General features: G+C 50.0%; 2 protein-coding genes across 3 annotated transcripts; both read right to left on the bottom strand.

Annotated features, from left to right (window-relative positions):
- Positions 1 to 2,584: 2,584 nt before the first annotated feature.
- Positions 2,585 to 4,061, bottom strand: LOC135998927 (forkhead box protein E3-like). Its single transcript, XM_065652245.1, is given in 7 exon segments — positions 2,585 to 2,800; positions 2,802 to 2,837; positions 2,839 to 2,890; positions 2,892 to 3,138; positions 3,141 to 3,208; positions 3,298 to 3,470; positions 3,783 to 4,061. Coding segments are annotated over 7 exon segments (1,071 nt in total).
- Positions 4,062 to 6,258: 2,197 nt separating this feature from the next.
- On the bottom strand, positions 6,259 to 25,070 carry PIAS4 (protein inhibitor of activated STAT 4). 2 transcript variants are annotated; one of them, XM_065652489.1, is made up of 11 exons: positions 25,004 to 25,070; positions 21,576 to 22,011; positions 16,106 to 16,190; positions 14,638 to 14,679; positions 14,147 to 14,237; positions 13,672 to 13,800; positions 13,482 to 13,587; positions 10,325 to 10,398; positions 10,013 to 10,173; positions 7,097 to 7,227; positions 6,259 to 6,908 (listed from the first exon to the last, which is right to left on the bottom strand). In XM_065652489.1, exons 1-11 carry the CDS (start codon positions 25,028 to 25,030, stop codon positions 6,703 to 6,705), a joined length of 1,488 nt encoding a protein of 495 aa, XP_065508561.1. In that variant the 5' UTR covers positions 25,031 to 25,070; the 3' UTR covers positions 6,259 to 6,702. The 2 variants fall into 2 exon arrangements, with proteins under 2 accessions (XP_065508561.1, XP_065508563.1); XM_065652491.1 differs by lacking the exon at positions 25,004 to 25,070 and adding an exon at positions 24,887 to 24,940.
- Between the last annotated feature and the right edge of the window lie 1,340 nt (positions 25,071 to 26,410).

Below are 26,410 nucleotides of genomic sequence, written 5' to 3'. Positions count from 1 at the left end.
CCCCAGCTCCTCGCTGCTGCTTTTTACCCCCCAAGGAGGTTTGAGAGTTTTGGGGTCTTGGTTTTGTGTTGTGTTTTTTTTTTTTTGGCAGGGGGGGTTAAATGGGCCCTTTTGGTATTTGGAGAATAATAAACCGTGTGGGTTCCTCTGCTGTGGGCGGGGGGAGAGGGGAGAAAAAGGGGGAAAAGCATTAAAACGAGGGGGAAAGGAACGGGGGGAGAAAAGAAAGGGGGGGGGAAAAGTGGGGGAAAAGAACAGAGGGGAAAAGGAGAGTGGGAAAAATAAAGGGCGGGGGGAGGAGAAAAAATAATTTAAAAAAAATAAAAGAGAGAGGGGAAAAAGAGAAAAAAAAAAAAAAAGATAAAATGGCACAAAAAAGCTGGAATTAGTCTCAGGGTTCCCGCGGTTGGAGGGTCCCAAAGCCGCAGTGTCCCCGTGTCCCCCCCGGCAACACTTCAGCGCAGGTTTCTGTTTGCACTAAGAAAACTTAAAAAAGCAAAAAAAGCCACGAGCCAAACCCCCCCAGTTTGTCCCCGGCACTGGCCGTGACCCCCCTGCTCGGCCTCAGGTCGGCTCGTCAGTGTCGTCCGTTTTAATTTTTAATTCAGGTCGTTGCCAAAGATGCTGCGGAGTTGGGGAGAGGAAGGGAAAAAAATATTATTAATAAAAGATAATAATAATAACAGGACAAAACCCAAGGTGGGGGGGCAAAGTGAGAAAGGAAGAAAAAGAGAAAATTCAGGTTTTTGTGGGTTAAAAAAAAAAAAATCCCTCAGTCCCCCCAGTGTAAGGGCAGCGGGAGGTGGGGGGGGGGGGCTGGTTTGGGGTCATTTGTGCCAGTTTGGGGTCTGGGGGGTGAACTGGGGGGGGGGGCAGCTCCTTCCGTCCCCCCCGCGCTGCTTGAAAGATGCTGCGTCCCCCCACAAATGGGGCCGGGGGGCCGGGGGGCTGATCTTCCGCACCAAAAGGGCTGATTTGTTCTGTCCCCCCCGTTCCCTTCAACACCCGCCGCGTCGTGTCCCCCCCGGCCCGATGCCGCTCTTGAAAGACGACAAATCTATAGGTAGCGTATCTATTTATATTTGTTTGGTTTATTATGAAAAAGGTTTTATTTAAATACAGAGGGAAAAAAACCTAAACCAAAAACACTTTTTAAAAAAGAGCGAATCGCCGCGTGTCACAGGACGGAGCTTTCCAACGGGGGGGGCGCGGGGGCCGGACCCAGGAGCAAAAATGCTGCGTTTAAATTGTGGTTTTTCTAAAAATTCTATATCTATATCTATATATATATATATATATATACACACACACCGAGAGCTTAAACTTGTCCCGGGGCGGGGGGGGCACCGAGAGCCGGGAACCAGCGGGGGCGCTCCCGTGGGGCCACTTTTTTTGGGTTGTTTTCTCTTTATTTTCCTTTTTTTTTGTTTATCGTTTTTTTTTTTTGTTTGTTTGTTTTCTGCGTCTTTATATATATAATCTATTAAAGAGATTCTCTATCTAAAGCACTCGCAAGGTTTCAGCGGTTTTTATGTGTAAAACTACTTTTGTGGTATATTTGGGTAAAGGAGCGAAGAGGAGAGAGAGAGAAAAAATATAAATAAAGCACAGAAAAGACATTCCATAGATTGTAACTTTGATAGTTCTTTATAAAGTGTGGGAGACTGAGGAAAAAAAAAAAATAAAATAATAAGAATTGCACTTTGGGGGGGGCTTTAAAAAAAAATAAACTATATATTAAAAATACACACGCAGCCGTTTGGTTTTCTTGGGAGGTGGAAAAGCTGATCGGGGGGTTCCTCTGGCTTGGGGCTGGTTCCTGATGGGGTTTTTTTCTGATTTTTTGGGTGTTTTCGGCTGGTTTGGGCGGGAGGTCCCTGGGCTGCGGGGGCCGCGTGGGATGGGTGACCCGGGCAGCGGGTCGGGGGTGTCGGTGAATTTTGGGGTGTCCGGGGTTGGGGGTGTCGGTGAATTTTGGGGTGTCCGGGGTTGGGGGTGTCGGTGATTTTTGGGGTGTCTGTGTCAGCTTGTGCCCGTGCCTCAGAATCCCCAAACAGAGCAACACCCCCCTTGGGACATGACACATGTGACAGCAAAGGGGGTCCCAGCACCTCGGCCCAGCCCCTCCCAGTCTGCCCAGTACCCCCAGGGCTGGATCCCCCCCCTCGTTAAGCCGCTCGGGGGGGGGGGACACACAGGGACGGGGGGGCCCCTAATCCCGTTTGGGCCCAGATTAGGGCCGGGGCAAACGCCGGCACCCAGATGGCCGCGGTTTAAGGAGCCGCGGGGCCGGGGTTTGGGGGTGCACCCCCATGTCCCCCCCAGGGCCGGGATGGGGACCAGCTGCAAACGGGGAAACTGAGGCAGGCGGTGGGAACGCAGGTGGCGCCGAGGGGACGATCCCGAAGCTGCCGCTGCCACCCTGTCCCAGCCCCCCCAGCCCCGGGAGCCCCCCCGGCCCGACCCCCCCAAAGGACACGGCCCATGTTGAGGGATTAATTTGTGTCATAAGCTGCCCAGTTCTCGGGGGCGCAAAGAGCTTTGGGGTTTTATCTCCTGGGATTTAGTGGCCGAGTCGTCGTTCTTAGCGAGACGCCCTAATGCCACTTAACACCTGGGAGCCGCGATTTTCATTAGGGGCGTCAGGGACAATTAGTAAGGAAATAATTAGGGCAAGGGGCCTGCTGGTGGGGGGGGGTAAGCCCCATATGTGCCTGGGCCGGGGCGTGGGGGCGACATGGGGCAGTGGGTCCCCCCACTGAGGTTGGACCCCAGGGAAGGTGGGGGGTCCCAGGGGGTCCCCACTGGGGAATGGGGACACGGGGTGTTGTGGGGGGACACACACGTACCCCAGGCGCTGGCCCCATCGGGTTCCATTGGCGATGGGGGGGTCACACGCAACCCCTTGGCTTGGTGAGGGGGCACAACATGGGGCTGGTGACATCCTGAGCTGCCCCGTGTTTTGGGGGGGCCCATCCAGGCACTGAGCGGGGGGGGCTACAGGAACTGGGGCCGGGGATGGGGCAGGAGGGGACTGGGGCCACGGGGAGGGGGGGCCCGGCCCCAGCCCCAGCGGCCCCGCTCGGGCAGGGCCAGGGGGGGCAGCAGGGGCAGGGCCAGGGGGGGCGCGGGGGGGGCCGGGGGGCAGCAGGGGCAGCAGCAGCCGAGGCCGTACAGGGCGTAGGGGGGGTAGCAGCCGACGTTCACCCTGTGAGGGGAAACAGAGCACCCGGGTCAGCCCTGGGCCCCAAATTCCCACCGTGACCCCCGCTCAGGACCGCCCCCAAGGCCGCTGACCTGCGGACGCGCCGCCGGGCCCGCCGGCGATGGTAGTCGCCTTTGGCGAAGTCCTCCATGTTGGCAGGGTGGATGGCCCAGAAGTGGCCTTTGCCGTTGTCGCTGCGCCCGGCTTTGACGAAGCACTCGTTGAGGGACAGGTTGTGGCGGACGCTGTTGCGCCAGCTCTTCTCCTGGGCCGAGAGGCGCCGTCAGCGGCCCGCGCCCACCGCTGCCCGCGCCGCCGGGCCCTCAGTAGGCACCAGAGTGAACGGTGCCCGACGCGCCTGGAGAAACCAGCTCCCACACCCCATGAAATCGTCCCGAGATCTGGTCGCCGGCGCGCGCGTGTTCCCCATGGATCGGGGTCAGCGGAGCTGTGGTGAGTCAAACCCAGCCCCGTCCCCACCCGACACCAGCACCCCGGGCTCAGCTCCCAGCTCGTCACCCAAAGCCGAGCGAAAACGCCCCCAGAACGTCTCCGCTCCGGCATCGCCGCCCCTCACCTTGTTCTTGAAGTAGGGGTAGTTGTCCATGATCCACTGGTAGATGTCGGAGAGCAGCAGCTTCTTCTCCGGGGAGGAGAGGATGGCGGTGGAGATGAGGGCGATGTAGGACTGGGGGGGTTTGTCCCCAGGCTCCAGGGGGAAGCGGGGGGCGCCCGGCGGGCTCCGGCCGGGGGAAGCCGGGCTGCGGGGCCCCCGCTCGGCCAGCAGCGCCGCGATGGTGAAGGAGGCCCCGGGCAGGTGCCGGCCCCCGGGCCCCGTGTCCCCCGCGTCCCCCATGGTCCCCGCGCCGCCGCCAGCCGGAGGGGAGACCTCTGGGCCCGGTAATTAGTGCAGATTACAGGGTTTGCTAATTGTGTTTTCACAAACGCGCTGCCTTCGCAAAGCAGGCTGTTTATCTGGCAAAGCCCCGGGTTTAGCGGGATTTGGACCTTTAAGCCTCATAAATAAAATGATTAATCCGCTGGAGGTGGAGGAATTCAAAGCGGCACCAAGGTGCCCCCAAAGCCCGGGGACCCCCCTGCCCCACGCACAGACCCCCCCCAAGGCTCCGTTTGGGGTGAAAACATGAACCCCAGAGAGAAATCCCAACAAAGCAACACCCAATTAAATGTAAATCTTTCTTTTTATTTAACAAACACTATAATTTGAACTTTGAAGAATGTGTACTGAGGGAAAGAAAAATAATTTTCTTTTTTTGTTTTTTTCTCTTCTCTTTACAAAAAAAAGAAAACAACAGGATATAAGAAAAAACATATGTACAGGAAGAGCTGGCCAACTCAAACAGAGCAGTTAACAGAAGCATGATGTTTCCAAACAGTGGCTTGGCCTGGAAAATTTAAAAGCAATTAAATTAGAATACAAATATTAGAAAAAAACCTGGACTCTAAAGCTACTGTGCAGCCAGGGACGTGAGCCACAGAACTTTATACAGTCAAACTGAATTTTTGAGCTCTACCCAGGTGTTTTTTGTTTGTTTTAATCCCCCTTCCCGCCCCCATTTCAACCTGAAAACATATTGCTTACACACAGCCAGAAGAAGAAAAGGAAGAAAAAGAAAAGCCGAAGTCACAGAAATAAGAGTTTCCCTGTGGAAGCAAGACTGGAAACGGCGGAACAGCGGTGGCTGCCCGGCCCGGCCACCGCACAGCGGGACTGGGGAAAAAACGGGTGGGTTTTTTAATCCCCCCCCTCTTGCCTTCAAGTTTTTGTTTGCACAGACAGAGCGGAGATGGGCAGGGGGGCCGAGCAGCACAAGCCAACCCGGTGCCCCCCGTGCTGGGGGGTTTGGGGATCCCCGAGAGACCCAGACGATGTGGGGAGGAAACCTCCAAATGCCCCAGGGCAAAGCTCCCGCCCAGCAGCGTTTAGAGGAGAATTCTTTGCTTTTTGGGCAAGTCACTAACAAGGATTTTAAATGACGCTGGGTGGACCTCGGTGGCTTTTGTGCTGGTCAGCGAGCAGCCGCGCCACGTTTTATCTCCAACGCGGGACAAGCGCTTTGGTGCTGCCGTTTGCACCCCCAGCGCCCCCGGGTTTGGGGTGCAGGTCACCCTGCGCTGGGGCAGAGGAACAGCCCAGCCTCCTTCACCCGGTTTTGTTCTCATCTCGAGATGAGCAAAGCCAGCGAGGTCCAAAGCCAAACTGAGCTCCACGGGAAGAGTGGAGCCGCTCGCGCAACGTTAACGACGAGAATTCGCTAAGACAAAGTCAAACCATTTGGAAACTCAAAAAAAACCTAAACACCAACCAAAACCCAAAACCGAACGACAACATTTTTGCCACCGAGAGCATCGCAGTAGCTTTGGGTCTGGGACCAAAGTCTCGACCGGAGAAGTGGAAAGTCCCGAGGCCGAGAGCGCGTGGCGGGGGGGGCTCCGAGCCCCGGCGCTGTCCTCGCCCTGCCAGCGGGGCCACGCTGGCTGCCACCGAAACAAACCTGAATTGGAGTTTTACCGAGGTAGTTGGCTAAAAAAAACTGAGATTCCCCCCCCCGGCATTTAGCGGAGGCCCGAGCGGCCCCGCGCAGTGCTGGGGTCCAGCCGTCCTGCAGGTCACCGCCACCGCCTCCAGAAACAAACCGCAACCAAAAGGGAACGCGCAGCCCTTTTAAGTCTTCAAAAACACCAAGTTATTGCACTTCAAAAATACAACAGATTTGTGGTTCGAGCCCCTCCCTCCCCCGCCCCCCCTCCCCATGGCTTCTGCTCAACTAAAACGAGTCACTACGCACAATTTCTACATTACCTTGGGATTAGGTTAAAAGATTCGAAACGTGTCTCTTTACATGAGGTGCAGAGCTGCTGGAGCTCCTAGCTAGAACAGTGCGATTCCAATCGTACGGCTCTTCCCCCCCGTGCCCCCCATCCCCACCCCTACAAACCCCCCTCTATGCTCGCTGGGTTATACAAACCCCCCTCGCCCACCCGCCCCTTCTCCCCGCTCGCCCTCCCTCCCCACCCCGGACTCCCACGTCCAGTAAAACCTTTCGATTAATTAAGGAATGGTTATTTAACAAGACAATAAAAATGCACGCAGCTTTGGAGATGCAGGGGAGCTGGACGTCCTGCGGCGCGGAGGTGAAACTCCCGCGGTTCCAACCGTCCCGCGGGCAGCAGAGCCCGGTGAGCTGTGGGTCCCACCTGCCGCGTGTAAGACACTTTCCTTCTGTCAGCCTCCAGTTCAGGGTCAGGCTTTGTGTGTGGGGTCATTTTCCAACCAAGAAGCAGCTCAATGGTTTGTTTTTGTGGATTTTTTTTTTTTTTTTTTAAACTCTTGTTTTAATGATTAATCTGGAACAGGAAAGTCAAAGGAGATCAGGGAGATGAGGTGGGAGAGGACGTTCTGCCCCTCCTCCAGTTTAATAAGCACCAGAGTATTCAAGTCTGTCCGTTCTGAGCTTTCAGGGCTGCTTTCGCAGTCAGCAGGCAGAAACTAAACCTTTCTCATAAGAGCAGCGTCGTTTTGGTTGGGGTCCCTCGTCATCATCGTCATCTTCCTCATCTTCCTCCTCCTCTTCCTCCGATGATGAGCTGTCCAGTGTTAAATCCACAACGTCAGCGGCGGCCTTGCCGTTCTCGCCGTTCCCGTTGGGAGTGGGCAAGAGCCCGTTCACATCTGAAGAACCTGAGAGAGGAGGATGGAGAGAGAGGAGCAGTGAGGGCACGTCAGACCCCGCCAAGGGGATGACCCGACACCTTTGGTCTCTCGGGGCTGTGTGGTACTTAGAGTCACAGAATCATTTTGGTTGGAAAAGCCCAAGTAACTTGTGCTTCCTACAGTAACTTCAAGTCTTTGGCCCCAGAGATACTCACCTAGAACTAATATTGGACACTGAGGGCTGCAGCTCCGCTCTTTCTCAGCTCTGATGGGACACCAGGAGCCATCCACCAAGTACTCGATTTCATCCGCATCTTCACATTCTGTTAGGATCTTTGACAGGAGCCTGGATAGGGGAAAAGATGCCATCAATTAAGCTCAAGGCAATCAGCAGAGTGCATTTAGTGACGGGCCATCAACCTGGATCTTCACCTTAAACAGTCCTAAATGTAAAAGAAACGTGGTGTTAGCAGAGGGCTGCCAAGCAGACCCCTCGCAGCCAAGGGCTTGTTTTATTTCCCATCAAACAAGTACAGGTTCTGAGAGCGCAAACCATCCCAGTCCTTTTGACAACATACCTAAGCCATGTACTAACGTTTTAATTACGTGCAATTAGAAGACAGCCTTGCCCCTTCGCCCAGTTTCCCCAGCCCGTGGTATCGCTGATGCCGCATCTCGAGTGGTGTCAGGGCTGGCGCAGGTGCAGCCACAGCGAGGCGCGAGCAAAGGACAAAACACGCGACGACATCGGCAAATGTGCCATGCAACACGCAGCACTTCACTTCCTTCCTATTTTTATTTCCCAAACATAAGCAGCATCCCTCAACAGAAAATAAACCATGAAAATAGTGTCAATGCCTCAATGTCAGCATCTCTCATGGCAGAGACGCTAAGCAGAACGAGGCCCTTGTTCTGGCTCAGAAATGGGGCACTCGCTTTGTTCTGGTATGTCCCACCATTTGCCTGGGGTGTTTATTTGGACGCACGATTGGAACTGCTGTCCTGCGAGGCCTTATTCACTCCTGGACTTGAGCACTTCCCTTCAGTACCAAGGAAAGCCAATAGCAAAAATCGTACATGCTCAAGAAAACCATTCGTGGCACACCAGCAGGAGGAAGGTTCTGCTTCCTCCCAGCTCAAGTAGGAAACGTGTTTCCACAGACGGTCCTGACATCCAGCAGAGCAACCACCAAAGCTGCAACTCCCAAAAAAGCTGACAAGGCCCGGAAGATCTCGGACTCCACCAACCACCTCCCTCCTCAGGAGCCTACGCCCCTTTTTTGGCTAACACCAGGCAGCGGGACAGCCAGGTTCCCTCTCGCTCACCGCCAGGGAGGTCTGAAGACGACGCTGATCACCAGAACTGGCACAAAAACCCACCCTGCAGAGCAGGGACAGAGAAATCTGCTGAGCCTTCAGCAGTGATGACCTTCTCCTCCTCCTCATGCGTTGCTGACCTGTGGAGGTTCCACAGTTTAACCCCCCGTACCTTCCCCTTCAGTCTCAGCAGCCTTGTTAGAGATCGCAAAGGAACTGGATTTTCCTGTCGGTGTTGGCCAGAGGACAAAGCAAACAGGTTATCTACGCCGAGGCTGCTTCAGACTAAAAAGCCACAGCTCCTGGATCAGATTGGTACCTACAAATGCAGAACGACCTCAATATTATCAGCGTGGCTCTGGGAATACAGCACCCAGGCCGAGGCGCGTCTGCTTCGCTGCCTTGCGAGCCAAGGGAGCTGGATGCACCCCAACAACTTCTCTCTAAACTCTCCCGACTTTTGAGGGAACCTGCGTTAGAGGCCAATTATAGGAGCCACGAGGGTGGAGATGGTTTTTCAGAAGCTGAGCACCACGCATCTTGCTCCACCAGTCCCCAGGGCTGCTCTCAGCTTGGCCAGCACCACCACAGATGTCAACGGTCCCATAAAACACGTTTCCCTGCGTTTTGAGGCGACAAAGCTTCATCTGGGGGCTGGGTGGACATTACTGGTCCCATTAATTCACTCCTTGTTCCTTCTTTTACTCCTGGAAGAAAAGGATGGGCAATTTATTGTGCTTTTCTCTAGACACAGCCTCTGGAATCCCTATTTCTGGAGCTGACACGTATCATCGCCAGCTTTCTGCCTCGCCTCAGGTGGTCCCTGCCACCAGCCCAGCTCGTTCTGCCAGCTCTGCCACGAGGAGAGGGAGATCTTCTGGTTTGGAGAGTCTCTTCTCTGTGGTAAAAAGACAGAGCAAACTAACTCCAGTCCAGAGATGTGGGAAACACCGACCCCACATGGACCAAAAACCAGGATGACAAGTTGAGTGCCAAGTCTAGAGGAACCTTTCCCCAGTTCACAGCCAGAGAACTCTTGAAAGGGCTCAGGACATTAATTTCTTGCCTCACCCTTTCCCGAATGCTATTTGGAGTTTACTTTGCTTTAATTCCCTCCTGTGCCCAGGGAGCCTGGATGGACCCACAAAACCTCCAGCCTGGACAATATATCCAAAGTATTTTAATTCTGTCTCTCCAGCGCATCTGAACCTTCTGCTTTTTTCTCCTCCTATATGCACGCAAACCACGGAAATCGTTCCTATCGAGACACGCTTTCCATCCCTGACGCTACAATATTCATAATGGCCACAGAAATCGTACTGGAACAGTCACGGACTGTACAAAAATCTTTCCAAATACTGCATTTGTACCTCTGTCTTGAGGGCAGGACATTCTGTTTAACAGCTGGCAGAAAAGATCCCCCAATCAAATTTAGAGTGTGCCAAGAATTGCTTGTGAGCCGAAGAGCATCTCATACTGACAAGAAAACAGGAGGATGTTTCCTATCAAAAATCATCTTATCAGGCGCTTATGAAATGGTTTATTCCATGCAGCATGATATCTGTCAGCCAAGACAGTTAGTTGTGCAGGTTCGTCAGCCTGACGAAAAGAGTGAGGTGGTAAATGCTTGATTCTCAAAATGATTTAATGTAACCTGGAAATTAAGAATGGCAGACACAGTCAGAATATTCCACGCCAGCAGAATAAGCTTCCAACTTTGTTTCCAGGTGAACTTCAATCAGAGCAAAAGACAAGACGCTGCACCCAGAGGAGAAAAGAAAGGGGATCGAGGACAGAGAAGCGTGTGCACTCACCCGTCAATTATGAGCTGGTCGTAGGGTGCTGGTTTATCGCACACAGGACACATCCACGTGGGCTTTTTCTCGTTCATCTGTAGGTAGAAGACTGCATCAAAGCATTGCAGATGTGCACAGGTCTCCGCCCGGCACGGGACAGACAGACGCATCTTCACTAGCTGTTGAATCAAAGAGCAGAAGATCAGTGATAAAACCCACCCAAGAGATTGCCAGACAGTTCTAAGCAAAAACGTGCTTTAGTTTGCAAAGCCGGGCTGGCAGTAGAGCGGGGTTTCTTGACAAAAACTAAAACATATTGCAAAGACTTACCGGACAGATAAGAGAGACACGAACACCCGTAGTGGCAATTTCACTGTCTGGATCCAAGCGTAGTTTCTCTTTTACTGCAGGAAGAGTAGAGGGCACAAAATTTAACAGATGCAAACTGGAAACAACGCGTAGCACAGGTTGAGCAGCTCGCTGACATCCCTTGGCTGCATCCAAGCCACTTTCCCTGCAGATGACAACCTCTGCAGTCAGGGACAGAGGATGCAGGGGACAGAAGCTGCCGAATCGGCCCAGGCTTGCGCAACCTGCAGAGCTCAGGAGAGACGCTGCTTGGCTGGCCGAAAACCTTGTGCGTGATGAGGCAGTTCATCGTCTCCAGGAGTACGTAGAGGAAATCACGCTGCTCACCAGCTTTTTCTTGTTGTTATACCAAAGCAGCCAACTGGGAATTAACTTTGTCCCTCTTCGGAGGGGGCTAAGACACTCACATACAGGGAGGGTAAGAGTGGACGGACAGAGATCTAGCGCACGGCAAGACTTCTGGAACGATGTCAGTTCAGGCTTATTTGGTCATCAGCATAAGCATGATGGATTTTATTCCCTTCCGAGATCAGTGGCAACAGCAGAGAGTTAACTGCCTCCCCTTGCCCCTTGGAATTCAGAGAAATCCCCCCAAGAAGTGAGCAAAGATGGGATACAGTCGAATTGACAAAAAAAACCCATATCCCATCATTTCCCCATCCAACAAGCCTCCTCTTTAGCACTACTGGGCTGTAACTCTTTAGCTTATATGCTGAGCAGCTTGTTTATCCCAGCAGAGTTTCAGAGGAACTGCAAACAGACGCAGAGGTCCCAGTGCAGACAGAGCATGGCAGCCAGGCAAAACCAGGCACCAGCAGCGAGCCAGCGCGTGCTTGGAAGGAATTAAGATGTTAGGAAAGCAGGTAGAGAATCCCGCCCCTGCTGCTGCATCCTGAAAGGAAAACCCAGAGGAGCTGGAGGCAAATCAAAAAGAGCAGCAGGTCCCACACGTGCAGGTCCCGCATCAAGGTGCAGAATCAACGTAGAAAATTAGGTTTAAACTGCTCCACGACTCCTGAAGAGCAGCTGCTGCTAACGACGCTGTCTGAAAAGGCCTTTGACACTTCCATCACCATTTCTCTTTGGAGCAAATCAACCATTTCTTTTGACCTTTTCAGATCATAACAAGATGTCTCCAGACAATGAGGCTACACGCAGTTCTGCAACACACAGCTCTAATTAGAGAGTGACTTCTCTGATCTGAAATTCCCACAAGATTACAAGATTTGGTGGTGTTTTCTTCACATTAGGAGACTTTTCATCCAAGCTGAACTTTTTCTAAAGTTCTTTGTCAGGGCGTTCTCTGCGCATCAATTACTACAATTCACGGGAAGGAGAAATGGGCATTTTCTAGGACCTCTTGATTAGAATCAAGCTGCTTTAAGATCGCTTTTGGGTCCGCGGCCATGTATGCAAGCATCTCTGTTTTCAGACAATGTTCCTATAGTAAAGTCAACAGAAGCATATGCAAAGGAAGCTGAGTCAGCCCCCAGATGCAGCCAAAGGCAAAGGGCGGCTTTAGTGAGTACTGAGGGACACAGAATCATTTGCAGAACACACCAGAGCTATAAATGCAAAGTTTACAAGCTCCTCGTGCTTTATGGTTTCAGATGTCCAAACAACTCCCAAGCAGGAACAGGCCAAAGGAAGCGAAACAAGACGACGTTCCTATTCGGTTAAATTTGAGGTCACCAAACACAACTTATCTCTGCCCCGAAGCACAACCAAAGCTGCCGGTTTTCTGACTCAGTAGAACTGGAGGCAGGTGCTTGTTACTGAGTGGAGAAGACAAGAAAATCACTTTGGAAACCTCTGCCTGCCACTCTCAGCCTGAGAAGTCATCCTGTAAGCGCTCGCTTTAACGAACAGCAGATACTGCTGAGCCTGGTCTCAAGAAGTGACAGAGAAGAATAAAGAGAATCCGCTGCAGTTCAGGACAACTCAAAAACCAGCCTGTGCTCAATTCGTTCAAGGTGCTGCTGAAGAGCAAAAAAGGGAGCACAGAGAGCGCCTCAGGCTTCTGAGAATGGTGGATATTTAACAAATGGAGATTTTAATTTCCTATGTCAATAGAGGAGTGCTGGCTGTCAGAGTGGCCTAATACAATCACAACGTCCACGGACACTATCTGGCGCGACACACAGATATAGAAATGTTCAGCGTCTGCTGCAGAAACGCTGCACTTAACACAAAGATCAAAAGTTTGGCTGAAGCAGCAGTGCATTCCACAACGTGCATTAGGCATCTAGAGACAAGATGTGCCCGAAATCATCATCACCTCCCCTATGAACCATCATCTACCTTCAAGATTACGTTTATTCTACTTGGTAAGAGTTGTCCATGATCTGAATAGCATGTTTTAAAGACCTTCAAGATCCACGGTGTTAGCTCTCCCATGCAGAATAGTAAGAATACTCTCTCCAGTAACATTAAATAACTGGAAATCCTCCAGACTCTCGTGAGGTGTAAGTAGGATTCCACCTCAGAAAGATAATTTCCCCTCATTTTCAATAATGTTTTGCATTTGCCTCATACCGTGATGATTTACCTGAGCCGTCTAGGATAAGCATCTCTCGGGATCATCTCTTCTCTGAAGCTCTCAACGCATATGAAAGTGCTGGTGGTGAAACCCCACTGCCAGCCCCGAGGATTCACGGGGGTTGGGGGCAGCAGGACATTTTCACCAGGATCCCTCGCTCCAGAAATCTCCTTTGGCAATAGTGCGGGTCAAGGCCGAGGTGCTGCGGTAATGTTCGTCAGCTCATAATTACTCAGGTGAAGGCATGAAGCCGTTCGCGTCAGAATGACACCGGCCCTCAGCGGCACTCACCACGACCTGGGGACAAATCCTAAATCCAACCAAAGTGATTCAGACTTTCTGCAGAGCCACGAGAAAAACGCGCGCTGCAGAAGCGCTGCACTCGCACACAGATTCGGGGCAACTTCTCACGACTGACACACAGCTTAGCAAGTCTGTTCAAATAAAAGGTGTCTTCATACAACCGGAGGAAAGAAACTGTATAAAATGTGACAGCGTTTGCCAAGCATGTTTCCAGCAGCCTGGCTATCAGGCGTCCAGCCGACCGCCCTGAGCCACCTCGCAAGCAGACGGACTCACCAAGTGCTTTGCAGAGTTCTGGATGTTTGATCCCGATGGTTTTCAACCGCTGCAGCAGCTCTGCCGAGGTCATCTGCCGCACCAAGTACAGCCCCACGGAATAGCTCTAGTGAGAGAAGGGAAAGAATGAGCAAAAGCTGCTCTTTTGTGCCCGTTGGTGCCGTTCTGTGCGGTTTCCTTCGGCACGTACCTTCCCGTAATTCCCCCAGGTGACAGTGATGCGATTGGTCGCTGCAGACAAGTACATGAGGTGAGTGAGGTTGATGGGACGACAGGGCCTTTTAGGTTCCACTCCAGGTTTGTTTGATGGGTAGTAGCCCTAAAGGCAGAAAGATTAAATATATATCTATATTTTCTTACTCCAGATGCTTCTATGTGGGTACATCTATTCAACAGCTTCACTAAATTCCACTCACCCATGGTTTTCAAGGAGGGGTGTAAGAAGGGAGGTGAACAGTCAGACCAAGTACAAAGAAAGATCAAGACTTTTTGCAAGAACAGCTTATTAACAACATAGCTAATGCATTTGAAAATTAGCTTTAAACTAAGCAGTGTACTTCTATACTCTGTTTTTTGTCTGCATTCATCAGGAAAACAATTTCCTTTGAAATTACACAAGTCCTTCCAAAGTTGCAATGTTGCAGCTCCTGGCTGGGCTGACTTACCGGCACTGAGCAGTAACTGTGATTCACTTTCACCGCGATGTTCGGAGGGTACTGATCCTCCTGAGGAGAACTAGTGTCCGTGTAACAGATCCTGGAAAGAAACGACACGTCCCTCAGCATCCCCACGCTGTTCGCATGTTCAAAGATCTCTGCACATCAACGGCTCCCAGCAGCCAATCATCACCACACCATCCCCTGCTCGCTCGTCTGCCCATGGCAAAACCAATTCCACCGGCTTAGCTGCATTTGTGATACCTGGGCAGCAAAATTGGACATGCTGCTGTTCTCTACCACAGCACTAACTCAAGCAGTACACGTAAGAAGAGGTTAGAAAGCAGAGTTTAAGATGCTTGTGTTAGGCATGTGAACAAACAATTTGCTGTAAGTTACTGCCGTAGCTACAAAAACTGCACTGAAAGTTAATATATTTTGGTAATGCATTCCCTCCTGTTCTGCACCTGGTGGTAGATTAACCGCACACTCAGACGTACCTTAGCACAACCTGAACCGACTTCACACCGGGTTGCAACTCCCTAGTAAATGAAACAAGAAATAGAAACTTCAAATTATGTAAAGAAAAAAACCAAATGAAAACACACAAACCACCCCCAAAAGGATAAAAATCAGCTGTTACATTTGCCAGACTCAAGCATTTTAGTTATTTTTTTTTCTTATAGAGTTTTAAATAATTACTTTACAGAATTTTATTTAAATGGTCCTGTAGTTTTTTTTCCCTAATGCACCATCCTACAGCCTTTCTCTGGCTTTTCAAAACTGTGAAAGTGTTGGGTGAAAGACATCAATTTGCCTGGCATCCTTTTGCTGATTTGCAAGCATTTACAAAAACTAGGTTTGAAGTTTGGGTCTATGGGACAGTGTTCTTTCAAGACTCTCTTTGTTCAATTATTTGGCTAAAGCCGTTCATGAAAACCAAGGCACCAAGTACTGCAGCAGAACAACAGTTAATATTGCTAACTTCACTAGTGCTATTCAGAATGGGATTTCAACCAGTACCAGGAAAGCAAGATATCCAGAACAAGGCTATTTTATTAGGAGTCTTTAAACCCCTGCTATGAAATATTGAAAGTTATGTTACTGACAGTGGAATTTTTCTCATGAATCTGCATATATGAAGAAAAGAGTGTCAAGAATCAGCTACGACACGTGGTAGGGTTTTTTTTAGCACCCTTAAAGACTTCTGTAGTGTATAATTTCCTTTCTGTTAAGTCTTCAAAAGTTTCCCCTGCACTGCTCCTCTTGACCTACTGGGATCACAACAGAAATCAAGCACTGGATAGTCAAGAAACATCACCGATCTCTGTCTCTATAACAGTACGATTTTACCAAAAAGAGAAATATTTGCAGGTTTTACAGGTCGGTTTGGAGGACCTCTTGTGCATCATTGTCCTTTGCTGGCAGCAGGGCCCAAGGCAGCAGGTCAGCAAAGGAGGAGCCTCTGTGCCTGCACTGCATCTCTTGCGCCTTTCATTGTTTGAATCAAAAGTTGCACCACGACAGAGGTCAGGGTAAATCCTGGCGGTGCAGGATGTTTTCTTATGCAGTTACTATAGCATCTTTACAAGCAGGAAGCTTTCTTTCAGATGCAAACAGCGTTACATGTATAGCTCCTGAACTTTGATGCAAAGAAAAAAATCTGGAAATATTCACAACACAAGCTCAACAGAAGTTAGGTCATCACCACTTTCATGCCATTTTTCCTGGGTAATTCTGCTATTCAAAAGGAAGATTAGAGGAGCAGAAGTGAAACTTAGGGACTTTGATGGGTAAAATCATACCTCCCACCTCCCCCAACGTTATTTGCTTCACATGAGAAGTCGCCTATCTGCTCATGTCCTCAAACTGCATTTCCTTGCAGAGGACAAAAGGTTCCACAGAGAGAGAACACAGAGGATTAAACAGCAACACTTTCTTGAGCTGTTAATACATAACGAGAAGTACCTGGAATTCCTGATCAACTCCACTTGTCTTGGTGTTAATGCAAAAATGCACGGACTTTCCTGAAGCTTCTCGTTATTCTGTGGAACTGAAGAGAGAAAAAAAAAAAAAAGACCGTACATAAACCCAGCAATATCTACTGCTCCTTACATTGCTAGGCACGAAGTGATTTTTTTGTGTTCTGAACTGTTTATTTCCAAGTCTTGTTTTCTTCCATACAGCTGCACAAGAACTCAAATCATCACACATTTTGGTAAATCTACCGCTGATTAGAGCTTTGCTCGTTTATTGCTTGCCTGTTTTGCACACTGATAGTACACAGTGTATTTGAACCTTTTTTTTTTTTTAAATTTTTTTCCTTCTTTTTCCTCCCTTCAAATAATCAATGAGACAACAACTATATGTTCATAGAGAGCAAACCATAAGTGGCATCACAGTGTGGAGACTAGAACTCAAAGAAGCATAAGAAGAGATCTGTGCATGACATGAAAGCACGAAACCACCAGACTGATCAGACTGATTCTGGAAAAGAAAGGGGAAAAAAAAAAACAAAGCTCAGCTTAGATAATGAAAAAGCACCACAAAAAAAAAACAGCTGTAAGAGACAAAACGTGACTTAGGGACACATGACCTTGAGGGTGCGTTTACAGGCCGGGTGCTGGAGCAGTCCGCTTTTGGAAACTCTTCAACGAGAACCCAGCATTCTTTGGCCTTTTAGCCATTCACAATTTTAAGATCAAATGCATTCAAGGTGGTTAAAATGAAGCTTGAGGTGGAGAAAACTGATGTTACAACTTCCACCTAGTACCTTTTATTAAATTCAAACACGCTAAATTTTACGCTCAGTGCACGTTCCCAATGGCAGTCGAGGCCTTGAGCAGGTGAAAGTCACGGGATAAACACAGAGAATGGGAAAATGACAAAACAGCTTTTCTTTTTTATTTTTAGCAAGAACTGGATTTTGAACAAGCTGAGATGAAGGAAAGGTAAACCCTCAGCAGCTCGAAGATCCTGGAAGACACAGGGACAATCTGATTCACGGACTGCAGATACTTCCCTTTGGTAATTCAGACTCAAAAATGCAAAAAGGGCTTTCAGAAATACATTTTTTTGAAAGGTGTCTTGAAACTGAATTCCACCTTCCATCTAAATGTCTCTTGACCAAAACAACCACTGAAAAGTATTTCATAAGGACTTATTTTTAGAAAGTGGTGAATGATAACAACAAAAAAAACCATTTTAATACTGTTGCTTAAATAACTGCCTGTGGACACAGCGTCCTCCTGATTGTTGAGCTACACAAAGACAAAGCAAACCTGATTAGGAAAACTGATCAGTTGTTCCCATGTTATTTTGCATTTTTATCAGCTCACCCTTCTTTCACAATAAAAGCGCCTGCCCGCAGCACTGACTGGCACCAGCAGAGGATGCCACCAGTAACAAAAAGCTAAATATTATAAGATAACTGAGTTTCCTCCTTTCTCCAGGACAGATCCCTCAGTGCACAACTCAGTTCCTTGACTTGTACGATGGCTGCTGGGATCAATTTATTTTAACAGTTGACGAGAGCAGGAAAATCAATTTTTTAAGACTGAGCTCCATCAGCAATCTCACAGAATGAGTCAAGACACAAAACTTCCGAAACCCAAAAGGACTTGGCAAACCGTATTCCAGACTTTAGCTCAAGGTAATTGCGATGGATTCCCGTCCTGAGAAGCCAACCTCATCTGCAGTTCTCGAGCTGGGAGCCTCGACCACACCACGCAAAATACGGATTACACTGATTTCAGGGTTCGCAGGTTTCCCTGCACCATGGCGATTTTTTTTTTTTTAAAGATAACATTCCTCACTATTATACTTATTGGTGAAACTTGCTAAAGGCATTATATACCCTCAGGAAAGAGAAATTATATTGTCACCACCATGGAGACCCCAAAGGCAGAGCAGCCGGAGATGAGCTGCTGGCAGGAGGTTTCTGTGGGGCTGAGCAGTTTGTCGCGAGTCCTCAATTCCCATCCCCACGCCTCCAGAACAGCCACCACAGGGCATTATACAATATACAGCTTTGGTGGTTTTTTTGTTCCCCCTCTTTGGCTATTGGAACCACTCCGACTAGACCAAAGGACATTTGTGTTCACACGGGGGGCCTAGGGAGACCGCGTGGCATCTTTTATTTTTGTAAGCGGCAGAAACGCTCATTTTACTGCGGACTGCAGTTTGTTTAGGTGGATATAGCAACAGTTTGAGCGCGTGCTTTTGCAGGGATTCCTTGGAGGTCGCCCAAAGCGCCAGCGTTTGCTCTGCAGTCAGGGGAACGCAGTTGCCTTTGCCACAAAATCAGCGGCCCTGACTGAACTCTGGCTTGAGAGGAGGTGGCTGGAGCAGCTTTGCTACTTCTGCATGGCAGAAGACGAACCTGCTGCAAGGCAGGTATGAGCAAAAAGGACAAACCCGAACCAATCCTGGTTACATGGAGAGCGGCAAGACCTCCGCTCCCATGGCTGCACCGCGAGATCTCCTCGGGCACATCTCCAGAAGAGCAGAAGCGTCGGTATCCGCAGCGAGAACGGGCTGTCACGGCCAACATTCAGAACAAAAAAAATAGCATTCAGAATTCCTTACAGCACAGAATTACTGTCAGTAACTACAGTCACACTGCTTATCCCCAAAAAGGTGCAAGAGGATAAGGACATACCAGCGAGGTGCTCAGATAGCACAGAGCTCGCACAAATACTCCACTTGTTAGCTCCTTAAAACACAATGCAGGGAAGAAATTAGTATTCATTCCCTCTAAGAAGGTATCCGATCAATCTTAATTTTAAGCCTTATCTACCCAAGAGAATTGTGGCGATTTCAGTAAATTGGAAGAATTCTTTCATGTTGACATCCTTAGACCTAATCAGAAAGCTGAGGCAGAAGCTGTTTTCATGTAGATAACTCAGATGCTAAACTCAATACTTAAACTGACTGAAACTGCGTGTGCAGTTGCCAAATACGAGATATTAGCTGGTTTGCAATGGATCTAATCTATCTGTTTTTAGCTGAAGCCACCTTTGCCTACAACTATAACAGTAATTTGATAGTTCTTCAGGGAATCCGCTTGTCTACAGTCTAAATTAGGCATTGCCCACCTCACCTTCGATCTCAAAGCAATCATCTCAAATAGATGAGAGCGCCTTTTCATCAATAAAGACGCTTCCAATTGAAGTCCGGAACATATAAATTAAGCTTCCCCTGCTCCCACCATGGTTATATGCTTAAAATACCTCTTTTGTAGCCCTAGGAAACAGGGAACTACAGGAGCAGCTACGTGTTTCTAAATGGATCTGAGATCTTCAACCTTTTTCAGGTCCTTCCATGTTACAAGTTTCTGAGGTTGACAAGGAGCTTCTGCTTGGTCCAAACACAGAATGTGAAATCTGGGCAACAAAACACGAATTGGTGCAGCTTCCACTTGGGAAAACACTCCATTTTCCACAGAGTGCTTTATTTTATCATCCTTCCACGCTAAGCAGAGCCCCACACAAGCGGAACTTCAAACGTCAAAGTAGCGAATTATAGTTGTAGGTCACCAAGCTGGTAAAATTAAACCAGTGTCTAGAAGACGTCATCAGGTTCTGAAGAGCTGCCTGGGACAATGAGGACCAAACATCTGTTCAAATCCAGCTCCTCATCACCAATCCCCCCGTTAGGCAGAAAACTCTCATCAAAATGGAAAACCAGGCAAATATATTGTGGGGAACGAGCTGACCTGAGGGAGGTGTCAGCTAACAGAGGTGAGATACTAAATTTAACGAGACCTCAGTTCTGATCTGAAGTAGGAGATTTAATGGCAACTTTTAACAAATCTGTTAGTCACAGTAAGTATATCCAGGCTTTCCCCTCTCTCTGGATGTTTCGACCTCTTGAATTTTTTTTTTCCTTCCAAAGACTGTATTTGCCTTCCTGACTGATAAATGCCACCCCACACTGAAGACTGAACTAACCCGTTCCCCAAAGAGCACTGAAAATATTTTAACTTCACACTGGCAGTCACTCCTTGACTGTTTAAATGGTCAGAGCATTAACATATTTAGTGCCTCCAAATGAAGATTAAAATTATATAAAGTCTGATAAATTAGTATTTTTTTTTCCAGCTGCAAAATATCTTCATCCTTTTTTCTTTTTCCTCTAATCCAGATCAAACATTTTTTTCAGCAAAGACAGACCAGCTTCCCAAGTTCTAGGTTCATTTAGTAGTGAAGCCTGATATTACCACATGGACTTTATGAGACGCTGCAGCTCAGCAGATTACAATGATACTTCTCCTCTGTATACACTGTCTTCACTATAAGATTATATTTAACATCTGTAACAATACACTTCTGTTTCTCAGAATTAAAATAATGAAGGAGATCAGTCTCCTAGCCCCAGGGTGAGAAAAAGCACTTCTGGTTTTCCTAGTTGCCCCTCCAAATACACAGCATCATGCACAAATTACTATGACAAGCACAAAAAAGTCAGAAATACTGTCTGATGGGTGCACCACTCTCTTTCATCCATTGGAGGCTTTAGGTCAGGTATTTTAAGCACTGAAAAATAGCATTAGCGTAGAATATGCCAGGGTACTTGCTTAGCACAGGTGCGACACCAACACAGAAAGATTTTCATCAATATACTGCCAAGTTAGAGATGGAAGACATTATGATTCACAGCAAAAGACCGCAATGTGCAACACAGCAGGATTTCCAAGGAAGGATATGAAAGCTACAGCCAAACATGATGGGCTTTCAAATTACATCTCAAAGTGACCACATTCCCGTTCTAAGGCAAGGGAATAAAAAAAGAGACAAATATTCTTCTAGTGTGGCCAGCAGGCCCAGGGTAGTGACCATCCCCTGTGCTGGGCACTGGAGAGGCCAAACCTCAAATCCTGGGGGCAGTTTTGGGCCTCTCATGCCACAAAAGCACTTGAGGTGCTGGAGTGAGTCGAGAAAAGGGAACGGAGCTGGGGAAGGGGCTGGAGCACAAGGGTGATGGGAGCGGCTGAGGGACCTGGGGTGTTCAGCCTGGAGAACAGGAGGCTTCGATTGAATATTGGAAACGATTTCTTCCCTGAAAAGGCTGCTGGACATTGGAATAGGCTGCCCATGGCAGTGGTGGAGTCACCATCCCTGGAGAGATTGAACAGATGGAGATGAGGTTCTCAGGGACACGGGGCAGTGCCAGGGGTGGGGGAACGGTTGGACTTGATGATCTTGAGGGGCTTTTCCAACCAAAATGATTCTATAATTCTGTGATTCTCTAAAGTCTAAGCATGAGGGAAGGGAGGAGGAAGAAGAGGGCATCCACCACCACATGAATCAGTCTCACCTCTGTCACACAACTTTACAGATCCTTGAAAACATTGACACCTTTTTGACACTTAAACCTGTTCCACTTTTCTCTCCCAGCCTGAGCCCATTGCACACACACCAGCATATTAAAAACTCACCTAATTCTGTTGGCTTCAACAGTTCATCCAGGGTCGTATAGAAGGGAAGTTTCACCAGCCGAACTTCAGGCTTCACAACTTTGGGTGGCAACCTTCCCAGTCCATTAAGGTATTTCCCATAGAGCACAGGATAGTCAATATTAGTCGTGGAGATAGAAGTCCGAGCAACGGTGCTCCCGCGGTCGTATGACGAATGTATGGAGAGCGCCTCGGGAGAGCGGTGCTGCTGCGGCTGGGGCTGCACCACTTCAGAGCTCTTCTTGGCGTAGCGAGTCTCATAGAGCTCCTTAATTTTCTTGAAAACTTCAGGGCTGCAGTCAAATTGGACCAATTGCAATGCTCTGGTGACTAGTTCATGTTTAAGTCCGCTTTTACTCCTGCCAACAAAGCCCAGCAACATCTGAAGATCTGAGACTCGGAAACTCATCACCATGTTCTAGGGGATAAAAAAATTAAAAACATTCTTACAGTTATAAAAAGGCAAAGTGTCAGTTCGCACTATGTTCTATAACTGGAATCCAAAATACTAAAAAAAATCCCTTATAAGACAGACATCAAATCATCTGTTATTCACCTGATTAGCGTCCCATTTCTTAGGTATTTGTTTGAACAAAGCAAATGCAGAGGAGACCATCAATTGAAATATCAGCAAAATCTGAGAAACACCATGACAGTCATCGAATTACTCAAAAATCATTTGTCATAAATGTTCAGCATCCTTGAAACAGGTGGACTGGAAGAAAGAGGGACCACAAAGGAAAACACCTCAAGCAGCAGGTCCCACACAAGACATGGAATATCAGCTCCTTCAGCACAGAGGCTCAAAGCATCCGAACTTCCCAGGCACCTTCGGGTGAGAGAGCTACGTTAAAAACTTCATCTAAAATGAAGCATAAGGCAAAGGAAGAAAACAAGTGTGAAATGGAAGGTGGAAGATAAGTGAACTGGGGATGCCAAGTGCTCCCCCATGACCACAGCCAGGAGCTGCCTCTGCTGTCGCTCTGCTATGATCCGTTTCAGTGTTTCAATGAGCAGTAAAAAACAAAACCGGAGACAAACCCAAAACCAAACTCAACAAAACCAACTATCTCCATCTTCCAGAGTTTACTCTCTTGCCTGTAACTGATTCAAAGACCATACTACACTATACAGCAACTTTCCATTAGACTAAGAACTAGAGATTATTTCTGTTAAAACTACTGCTAGAGCCTGGCGAGACTGATGTTTCAGTTCTCTCACAACAAAGCAGCATTACGAATGCACAAGACGAGCTTATTAAGTATGCGGCTTCGAAAATTCAAGCTGCCCTGAAAACATACTTGACAGGTACCTACATGTAATCACTCAATAGCCTTCTTGGTTTGGGGAAAACATGAGAATCCAAGAAGAAACCCCAACTGTCTCACAGTAAAAACAAACCAGATGTAGAGACCCAGCAGGTCTTTTTTCCCCAACCTACATTCCACTCTTTTTTGGGTATTAAATAATCATAACAAAGCATAAAAGTCAGATTTCTGTGGAAGTTAATAGTAATCTTGTAATTTCCTGGAATAAACCAGCTACGATTTATTTATGTATTTTAAACTGAGAAAGCTACTACTGACTCCAGGAACATTTAACAGCTGCTTTTGCATGTGTGGGATTTAAGACTATAGAGAAAATGTCATTTTATTTTCTCCTTTTTCATGAAATCTGTCATTTAAGCTGGAAGCTTAAAAGATGTTACACAAACGTCACTGGCTGTAGTTAAAATTTTTGGCAGTCATGGTGTGTCCCAAAATACCTTTGATGAGAAGAAAAAAAGATAGATAACTTAAAAGAGGAGACAAAAGATCTTTAGTTGCCAGAAAGTCAGGATTCAAGAGATCTGGATTCATGTCGCTGCTTCACTAGATACCACCTGTGCGATACTGGAGAAATCTAGTCTCCGAATCTCAGTTCTCCCCAAAACGTAGAGCGCATTGTCCTTTCTGAGGCACTTTGAAGACAAACAGCATATTTGCAAAGATAAATACGTCAAGGCAGTATAAATACTTCAAGAGTGCAGTAGCAGGGAAGCCACAGGAGCGCAGCAGACAGGTGCTCCTGCCCTCACTGCTCCTGCACCACCAGCCACTTGGGACTGTTGGCACGTAAAGCGGAGTTTGAGCCGACAGCCTTCTGCAGTTTACACGGAAAAGGGCATCAGATCCAGAAGGATGACCAGATTTGAGCAGTAACAGAAGAACAAGCTTCAGATAAAGAAAACCTGTCACTGAGGCTCGGGCCTGCACAATAGCATGAGCGGTAGAGAAATCAGATTAACTACCAAGACTGTTAACACTAAAGTCTACTCCTCCCCCCGAGGAGCCTGATGTGAGCAGCACAGAGCCCATCAAACACCCACTACAGGGGCAACCACCACACCTTGGAACCGTCTCTCCCTCTCTGGAGGGGTCCTGGGCTCAGCTCACAACACCAACAGGGGCCCAAGAGCAGGGAGAAGGCTGTGCCTTCTAAAACAAGACGCTTCCAAATCTTATTTTTGCAACCACCCAGCCACAACCTCCCTGAGGAGCCGATCCCACAGGCGCTAAACACTTTCCATCCGCTGGTGTTGCTCCGTAAGCACCCTCAGCTTCCCCGTGCCGCTGTCGGTCGAAGCTTCTGCGCTGGCACGCACCGACAGCGGGGCAGTCCCCGCTCCCAGCGCCAGTGAACAGAGACACAAGAGGGACAAGAAAAAACCTGCAGCAGAGCAGGGACCACAGAGCGAGAAGGCCCACAAGACACCTCAGAAGCACAACGTGCCCTCAGACACAGCTGCTGTTTGGACATTTCACACCAGCCCAGCACAGACGGGCCTCCCCAGCACGGAGGGCTCTGCCCCCGCACCCAGCACCGCTCGTCCCGCCGCCGCCGCGGTGGCTCCCGGGTCCCCGCCCGGCTGGACAGCTCCGCTCCGCGCCCCCGCACCGGCCTCGGGCGGCCCGGGACAGGCCGCGGAGGGGCAGCCGGCCAGCGGGCACGGCCGGCCCGGGGGTCCGCGGGGAAGAGGCGACGGGCCCGGGGAGCAGGGGACGGAGATCCGCCGGGCGGCGGGGAGAAGCCACCTGCGCTAATTAATCACTGGGAATTAACTGCCGGGAAGGCCAGGGCCCGGCCCGGCCCGTCAGTCCCGGGGAGCCGCCCGCTCCTGGGTCGCCGGGCCGGGCCAGAGACGGGGTCCGGCGGGGACTGCGGGCGGGCCCGGGGAGCGGGGCGGGGCAGCCCCTGAGGTAAAAGTGGGGGGTGGGGGGGGCGGTCCCGGGGCGCCGCCCCCCGGCTCTCACCGCCGGGCCCGGTGCCGAGGCCGTGCCGCTCGCTCGCGGTCCCCTCGCCGGCAGCCGCCTGGCCCTTCCCAGCCCGGCCCAGGCCCCGCCAGCGGGGCGGGGGCTCCGCTCACTCACTTTCGCCTCCACCAGCTCCGCCGCCATCTTGGCCTCCAGCGTCCACCGCGCCGGGAGCCGCCGCCGAGTCACGTGACACCCGCGGCGAGGGAGGAGCCCTCACAGGCGCGCGCCGGCCAATCCGCGCGCGCGCTCTTGTCCCCGCGGGCCGCGGGCTCTCTGCGCACGCGCGGCCGCTCCGCCCCGCCCCGCCCGGCGTCGCCTTCCCGGGTGACTTAAAGGGCCAGCGCCCCGCGAACCGGGGAACATCGCGGCGGCCCCAGGGCTGGAGGCGACCCCCGCGGCGAGCGAGAGGTGGAGAGCGAGCGGGCAGGTGGCGGCGCGGCCCCTCGGGGTGATGTGTGGTGCCCTCCAAAATGGCGGCAGGTGGATACCACAGGCCGCACCGTGCCTGGGCCAGGACTGGCGGCTCCGCTGCCTTCGTTTCACTGCCAGAGGCTTTTGAAGAGCAGGTGGCTGTTGCAGGCTTTTCTGCAGAGAAAGCGCTCTGGGAAGAACCCCACAAAAACAGCTTTTGGATCCGTGTCTTCCTCAGAGAAACCCAAAGGACACCAGCCTAACCATCCTCCTCGCCCCGTGGCAGCCTCCTCTCAAACCTGAGCCTGCAAGTCTCAGATTTTCCTGTTGGATCTCAAACCTTGGAGCTGCCAGCCCCTCTGACGTCCTCTGCTCACCCCTGCACGTCAGCTCCGGGGACCGTGACAACCTCCCGCCGCGCCGTCCCCTCCGACGGGCTCCCCGCCATGGCACACAAACCCAACCTGCTCCATGGCCACGGCGCCCCCTGCACAGGTCAGCGTTTGTGCCCCCCGTGGGCGCTTGGGGAGGAGATGTTCTCTCCAATGATTAAAACACCTTTTCTGATACTGTTTCCCCAGGGTCTCGTTGCTCAGTTTCTAAGAGTGACGTCCCCTCCAGCTCCAGGCCGAGTTACCAGCTGGTAACCCCTGTAGTTGGGGTGAAATGCTGCACTGGGAGAGGTTTTCCAGCACTTTCCCCTCCTTTTCATCAACCTCACAAGCTAATTAACCAAAAAGACAATTAGCCAGTTTTCTAGGCAGGCCAATATGTTAATCAGGCTCCCCAGTGTTCCCTTCCAGTCTAGCAAAAGCCATATTGGTGCTAAAAATTCAAGCAATTGCTATGGAAACCCCAGCAGCTGATAACTCATCCTGTCACACCGGGAGCGCAGGGGCCAGATCTGTCTCGGGTGTAGCTCCACCACTGTCCTGCCAGGCCCTGCCTGTGACCGGTGCAGGGGACAGATGGGCTGGGGATGTGCTGGGAATTCGGCAGCAGCCACAGCCGCAGGGTGAAGTGACGTGGGGACAGAGCACCTTGGATTTGTGTGAGTTTTCTTTGCTGCAGCTCAGGGTGATGGAGCCTCCTGTGGTGCTGGAAAGAAGG

Source organism: Caloenas nicobarica, chromosome 27 (assembly GCF_036013445.1).
Source record: "Caloenas nicobarica isolate bCalNic1 chromosome 27, bCalNic1.hap1, whole genome shotgun sequence".
Taxonomy (NCBI): domain Eukaryota; kingdom Metazoa; phylum Chordata; class Aves; order Columbiformes; family Columbidae; genus Caloenas; species Caloenas nicobarica.
Note: the sequence above shows the minus strand (reverse complement) of the source record. Positions and strands in the feature narration are given on the sequence as shown.